The following is a 7591-nucleotide window of genomic DNA, read 5'->3' as shown; positions in this document are numbered from 1 at the left end:
GAAAAGAGGAGAAAACTTTCTCCTAAAACCCTAATACAATAGATTACCTTAAATGCAAAAACATACTCGTATTAGTAACATAATTTTTTTATTTTTATTGTTGTTCGAAATAGAATACTTATAAGGAAAAATCGCCTAACCTTTAACACTGGAGTAATAAATATTGATAACAAACTAATCAAACAAGGTAGAGATGGAAAGACAATTGACAACTAGACAAGGAAGAGTAAATTAAGCAAATAAAGAAAGCAAGCAAAGTAAACATAAATTAGTTAAATTATAGGAATAGTTACTCAAAAATCACACTATTAAATAATCTTCAAACTCAACTTAAACAAGCAAGTTGGGCAATTCAGAGCCAGAGTAGACCAGAGAAGGCAGCCCCCACTTTCAGAGGGCCATCTTCTCCAACGTCTCCCTCTTTCTCTCTCTCTTTCAATCTATTCTCTTCTCTGCTTTCTCTCTCCTGAATCTTCCAGGTTTCTCTCTCTTCTACTCTGCTTGTAATAATTTAAAGAATTTTTTTTTAAAATTTTTTATACTGAATTTGTGCTATGAACTTTGTTGCTCGCTTTGCTTTTATGCTAGATTTTTTGAGTTGGGTTGCTTTCTTTTTGGTTTAATTTTTGTGGGTGTCTGCTGAATTCTGCTGATTTTACTCCAGTAGTTGGTTTTCAGTTTGTGGGTGTTCCACTGTTTTTGATTAATTAATTTGGGTTTGAAATTTAAATTTACTTAGGGTTTAGTAATTTCCATGGTTTTTCTAGATTCATTTGCCTAATTTTGATAAAAATGGTATCAAATTTGATACTTTGAATTAGTATATCTGGGTTTGTTTAAACTTGAATTTTTAGTTAAGTGTGATCTGTTAGATCATTTATAAGGTGCTTTGTTTGGTTCAATTTTATTACTAATATTTAGCGTAAAAAGTGCATTTTAATTACTTTTCTGTAGAATAAAATTGGGATTCTAAGTTTTGGTGCACTTATTTTTAATTTGCAGATCCAGGTATTACAAAATTGTTTAATTGGGTAGCTTGAACTTTACCTGTTCTGCTTGATCTGTTGAGCGTGGAAATTTAGCTGATATAACGCCATATAATCTAGATGCATTTGTTACTCAAGTTGAGTTTCATCGTCAAAATTTAAACCTTTAGTAGCTAAAGAGTGGTTCTTTATTCCGTTTGAATTTTGACCTTTGAGTTTGGTTTTGGTACTGGGGTGGTTGCGAAGCTTCCAACTTCAAACGTTGAATTTTATTTTGTGTACTCATTTCTTTTGAGGAAGGTAGTGCGAAAGCTTGGCGAAAATTGACCAACTTTACATAGAAGGAACTTTGTCTTCTGTACCCTATAGTATTTGCTTTAGTCCTGGTTTTGGACTTGTAGGTTACGAAATGGCTGTTGGCAAAAACAGTAGCAACTCTGGACAATTAACTCGTCCATGCCGTTGTTTCAAGGTGGCGGACTTGAAGGAAACTATCTTGGATGCAACTGAGACATCTGATTTGAAAGATCGTTATGTTTTGGGAGATCAGTTGGGTTGGGGGCAGTTTGGTGTGATCAGGGCGTGTGCTGATAAGTTTACAGGAGAGTTATTGGCGTGCAAATCAATTGCCAAAGAAAGGCTGGTAACCCAAGATGATGTTCGAAGTGTGAAGCTTGAAATCGAGATCATGAGCAAGTTATCGGGTCATCCTCATGTGGTTGATCTCAAGGCAGTTTACGAGGAAGAAGATTATGTCCATTTGGTGATGGAGCTCTGTGCTGGTGGGGAGTTGTTCCATCGATTAGAGGAAAAAGGAAGGTATCCCGAGTCTCAGGCAAAGATCATATTTCGGCATCTAATGCAGGTAGTCTCGTATTGCCATGATAATGGTGTTGTTCATAGAGATTTAAAGCCTGAGAATATTCTTATGGCAACCAAGTCATCTTCTTCACCAATCAAGCTAGCCGATTTTGGTCTTGCTACTTATATTAAGCCAGGTAGAGCACTCTTCTACTAATTTGTTTACCTGTGTTACCTGAACTCTTTCATTTCACCTCGATATTAATCCATGTTGAAAACTGTAGATACTTCGACATAGGATAGACACTTGACACTCTGATGAAAAGATGCAATTTTTTCATATGATGGTCAGTTTGATCATAAACAATATTGAGTAATATTGGGTTTTAGCAAGTGGTTTAAGCATTTGGTTTTTGGTCAAGCAGGGCAGAGCTTGCATGGGACAGTGGGGAGTCCATTTTATATAGCACCTGAAGTTCTGTCTGGAGGTTACACCCAAGCTGCTGATGTATGGAGCGCTGGTGTGATTCTCTACATTCTTTTGAGTGCTATGCCGCCGTTTTGGGGTAAGACAAAGTCAAGGATTTTTGAAGCAGTCCGAGCAGCTGATCTGCGCTTCCCATCTGAACCGTGGGACCGAGTATCAAAATCTGCCCAGGAACTGATCAAGAAAATGCTTTGCATAGATCCTTTGAAGCGCTTGACAGCTGAGCAAGTTTTAGGTATGATTTCGTCCTCTTTGCTAGATACAGATGACGAACATCAGTGTACAAATTTTGTACCACAAAGTGGTTAGTGTATCTTATTATATGTCCTGATGGAGATGACTTCTAGAAGGCATCAAGCTTGAATGACAAATCTTCTTTACCTAACATTAATGAATCAACTATACCTGATTATTAGTCAAATTAATAATATCTCCTTGGTGTCCTTGGACACTTGAACCATTATTAGTAAATATTGTTGCATGCTTAGTTTTTTGGAAGTACTTGATAAATTAACACTCCGTGATTAATTTCATTGCTTTCCAAACAATATACTGTACAGATTACAAGCTAGAATTATGGCTCCAATTATGTTAACGAAATCATGATGTTATAAGCTAATTATACATATGCTAAGTATAAAAGATTATTAACATAGTACTAATAACCATATTCTTTTGATTACCTGTAGCTCACTCGTGGATGGAAGAGGTTTCTTCAGCCACTGAAGATTCACATGAACATGATGGTTTTAGCTCCAGGCAATTAAAAACTCGAGATAGCTCATTTATAGCCAGAGATCACGATATTAGCTTTGGCACTGGATCAGCAGTAAACTGTGAGCCTCAATCACCAACATTTACATGCAGATCATCTTTCTCAGCGTTTTTTGTGGAGCCATCCACACCCACCCTCATATCAAGTGGATTCTCTTTCCGAAGCAGCGGGGATTTCTCTGCTATTGAGTTTGTTTCGCCCATTCCTTCCATGCCTAGTTTCACATTTTTCAGCCCTAGCTCAGTAGCTGAGCATGTAAGTCAACATGGGAGGTTTTCGACCGACGGAGAAAGCACTGATGAAATTCATGCAGGTAGATTCCACTTTTCTATTCATCATCGTTTCTTATTGGCAGATTTGCCACAGGTTCCCTGGTGTCAAATTTTCAACTCCCTTGGTCATGAACATACTTTAGTCTCATATATAGACCCTCGTAACTAAATAGTTATTATCTTAATCTAATGTTGGATTTGCAACCTAAACGATTTGAGTTTGTCGGGAACTTCTTGTTGAATTTCCATTTATGCCCACCACATCAGTAGATAAATAACATTTTTACGGTGTCCTATTGCACTTCTAGAAAACATAATTTTCTGTTTCTGTTTCTTGATGATTGATTAATGTAGTGTGTTGAGCTTCCTAAGTCCTAACATCTAGGTTTGATTGATACCATTTGTCCTAACATCTACGGAGTAGGTTTTATTGACGTCACTTCATACAACTGATTTCAATGTTTGTTTATCAGGAGATGTCTTGGAGAAACAATCTGAATCACCTGATTCTTCCCTGAGCTCGGAAACTGATGCTAGGGACCTGGATCAGAAGTCATCAGACTCTAAGAAAAGTGTAGGAACAGGCTTGAGGATTTTCGGTATCCACAGCAAGAGAAATAGAACGATTGGGCTTGGAGAGTTTGACCAGCTTGATATTGTGGTGACTGAATCAGTTATCCGATGGGCTTCATGCACCAACCTACCTACCGGATCATCACTCAGGTCTTCTCTTGTATGCTGATGGTCTTTGGACCAATCCATATTTATCGATAACATCATATATCATGATACAAAGTTGGACAACATGAAACCGTGTGGATCCTGCTGTTCTTGTACAAGATTAAATTACGAGGGGTTGAAATTGCGTGTACTGTTGTTGATGATAACTCTTAAGTTAGAAAGCTAATGTTAACGGTTAGATTGCAATGAATCTGCAGAGAAAAAAGAGCAGATTCTTCTTCAAAATGTGTAAAGCATGGATTTTGAAGGCACTGATTTCCTGAACTTTTTGGGTCATAATTTTACAAATGTATAGAAAGCTTTTTTGTTCTCATTCCATGTCATGACCAAATTCCTTGCACATTTTTTTTAGGTCCAAAGGAGCTACAATGACATTTGCTAATCTATGACGCCCTATCATTTACAGATCCTCAATCTTTGTCACTAGGCCAAAAACCCGTGATTATGTAAGGTACTGAAAACCTATAATCTCCAAATCAAGACCAACCAAATCATGAACATGTAAATTTGACTCAAATTAGTACTGTATAATACTAAAGTTCCCATGTTAATAAGATGTTATTGGAGAGATATAAACGTGTAGGCATCTTTTGAAATTATTACAAAGCTGTTGACTTTTTTCATGTGTGGATAAAATTGAAAGATTGATGTATAATTTGATACCCCAAAGTGAAGTAAGTAATGAATGTTAGAAGATGTTACAGTAAGAGAGTAGAGAAGAATCTGACATTAATAATGAATTCAAAGAAATGGCCGACCGAATCACAATGATCTGGACCCAGGCTGGTTTATCTTTGGTATAAATGCTTCATGTACATTTACGTGATCTTTACTAATATTATCATGATGGAGGGACCATGCATGTATTGATGTATATGTTATATATTCGCTGGAATCAATACATTGAAATCATTCAAAAGGGGGCATTCAATGTCTAAAGTGGTGCAAGTATATGATTTTGTACACCGGTGTGGCACGTGTAAAGACGAGGTGAGCGTGGGATGTTCATGCACGGCGTGTGACATATATGTTTCAACGTGTGTTATGAATGTAGTATACGTTGTTGTACCATACGTTACAAATAATACCTTCAAATATACTACTATGTAACAAATTTTGAGAAGTTCTGCTTTAGTGATTACACTTGAGGTTAACATGTTTTGATTGCATCCTCTAATTTCCAACATTTTTAACTAACACATTTATTAAGTTCCAAATAAATGAAATAAAAGTATACTATTATTATTACCCATAATCATCTAATAGACTTTTCAATAAAGTTAAGGTAAACATATTATGCGCCTCCACATTATCCTTCTTTAGAATACACAAATAAAAATCTCAATCTCGAATTTATAAATCCAAAATAGGAACTATCCCTGGACTTGAGATCTGTATAATTTTCTTTACAAATAATTGATTTCCATATTTAAATAAATAAAAAGGAAAGTCCATAGTTGTTGATGCAAAATTCATGTGAGGTGTTGATGATGACAACTAGTCAACCACCAACAAGTCAACAAGTGTGATTCCCTTTGCAGATTCTTAACAACAGAAGATTGATAAATATACATGCCCAAATTAATTGAAGGTCATCATATTTTATCTTGAATTCTTGATTCAAAAGATTTGAGGGGCCTATTATATTTTCTTTACCTAAATTTTTACAGTTCAAGGCATAAATGTTTACATACTGTTTTCTGTTGCCTGTTGGTCCATATGTAAGACATTTAAAAAGACAGTATAAATCACTATTAATGCTTATGCCTTTTCTTTTCTTCTGTTTCTTTTTTTTCTTTTTTTCCAAAAAAGGCATGACTATTACTAACCGTTTAATTGTAGTTTTCTTTCTCTAAAGGTTGTCAAAAAAAAAAAAAAAGCTTTTAATGACGTTGACTTTAAAATTTGAAAGTTGTTTGATTAATAATTATGATTAGTGTTAACATATAATTCATACAACACTTCATAAAAGAAATTTATCTCCATGCACAAACTCTGTAATTCTTAAATTTGAATCGTAAATCAAACAGTTTCAATATAAACTATCAGGTTCTGTTTACTTCATACTTATTTTCAAACCATTTTTGTTTTTATACAACATCATTACATGATAAAAAGTTAATTTGTCCCACATATTGACTTCTTTTAATACAATATCATCACATGATAAAGTTGTTCCCATTAAGAATGGTTTATTGTCTGTGCTTGCTTGTTGCTTCCATGATTTAATAGGTATCTCCGTTATGTCCTCCAAAATGGGCCGTGGAAAAATTTTGATAACCCAAGCCCAATTTACAGATCATATCTAATGAAAAAGCTGCCCAAGCCCAATATTCAAAAGAATTTTTTTTTCTCTAAGATAAATTTATTTTCGTATGGTCCACCAATTTGAAGCTTGTGGCACTGATATGATGAACAAAAACCTGACCACACACATTCATGAAACAACATTATGTTCATATGCTTTGTTTCATATTAAGTCCCAAATATCATATTTCATAAAATTATTCCTAAAAAAAATGAGTTATCATACTAATTTCTCCCTAAAACCTCAAAATCCATGCACAAAACTTCCTACTAAAAAACCACCAACATTATTATTAATCTCATCATATTATTTGTCACAACCTAAACTACATAAAACTCATGTTGTAGCTCTATCTTCATCCACCCAAAAAACCCAAGAAAATAATCAGAAACTAAGCTCACCAAATTCTTATAATGTTGAATTTAAGACAAAGGGAGGTTGTAAGCTTGGAATAGCAAGATATCCTGATTTTGAGTATGATGCTGAAGGTGGGTTTGGGAGTGGAAGTGGTAAAAATGAGTCAAATGGTAAAATTTTGGTAGAATTTGATGTTGATAAGCTTTATATTCCACCATTAACAAGTGGGACTACTAAGTTTTTGGGGTTGCCTTTGCCACCTTTTTTGAGGATTGATATTGTGCCTGAGATTTTCAAGGGATGCATTGATCAAGAGTCTGGCAGGGTTAGAGATGTTTCAAATTTCACTGTTTTTTAGGCTACTTTTTATGGTTAAGGTTTGTTCGTCAAAAGATAATTAGTGGATAAAGGTTAGCCGTCAAAGCATGTGTTTGATGTAAATGTTCGGCATAAATAGCTATTGAAGTAGTATTGAAAAAAAATGAGATTGAAACTTACAGCTGAATATATTCATTGCAGGTTGATCTTGAATTCAAGGCCAAATTCTGGTTTTCAATGGGGACAATCTACAAAGCACCACCATTACTGGTTTCGACGAACTTGACATCTGAAGAATCACAAGGAAAATTGAGAAAAGGGAGAGGGCAAAGAATGGAGAAAAATGGAAACTGCATGTTGGTAGGGGTGGCAACAGTGGATCCTATTGATGATCTCTTCATGAATACCTTTCTTGGCCTTCCTACTGAATGCCTTGCCGTTATGAACGCCACCATCTCTTTATAATACTTCTACTTATATGGCTTAGCTTCATATTCCCAGCTCGCTATCGACGATAATAGCAGATGAGTAATTATAGACTATTGT

At 35.1% G+C, this 7591-nt stretch overlaps 2 protein-coding genes across 3 annotated transcripts; both read left to right on the top strand.

The window, feature by feature from the left end:
- The first annotated feature begins 316 nt into the window (after positions 1 to 316).
- Positions 317 to 4375, top strand: LOC110729721 (calcium-dependent protein kinase 26-like). The gene is made up of 5 exons (XM_021909507.1): positions 317 to 479; positions 1003 to 1984; positions 2213 to 2509; positions 2964 to 3362; positions 3795 to 4375. Exons 2-5 carry the CDS (start codon positions 1396 to 1398, stop codon positions 4061 to 4063), a joined length of 1554 nt encoding a protein of 517 aa, XP_021765199.1. The 5' UTR covers positions 317 to 479; positions 1003 to 1395; the 3' UTR covers positions 4064 to 4375.
- A 1769-nt stretch (positions 4376 to 6144) lies between these two features.
- On the top strand, positions 6145 to 7550 carry LOC110729720. Of its 2 annotated transcripts, none has more exons than XM_021909506.1 (2): positions 6145 to 7052; positions 7247 to 7550. In XM_021909506.1, the coding sequence occupies exons 1-2, from the start codon at positions 6438 to 6440 to the stop codon at positions 7508 to 7510; spliced, it is 879 nt and encodes a 292-aa protein (XP_021765198.1). In that variant the 5' UTR covers positions 6145 to 6437; the 3' UTR covers positions 7511 to 7550. The 2 variants fall into 2 exon arrangements, 1 of the variants encoding a protein (XP_021765198.1); XR_002512942.1 differs by having other exon boundaries at positions 6911 to 7137; positions 7247 to 7409.
- Positions 7551 to 7591: the final 41 nt, after the last annotated feature.

Source organism: Chenopodium quinoa, unplaced genomic scaffold, assembly GCF_001683475.1.
Source record: "Chenopodium quinoa cultivar QQ74 unplaced genomic scaffold, ASM168347v1, whole genome shotgun sequence".
Taxonomy (NCBI): Eukaryota; Viridiplantae; Streptophyta; class Magnoliopsida; order Caryophyllales; family Amaranthaceae; genus Chenopodium; species Chenopodium quinoa.
This window is presented reverse-complemented; position numbering and strand designations above follow the sequence as displayed.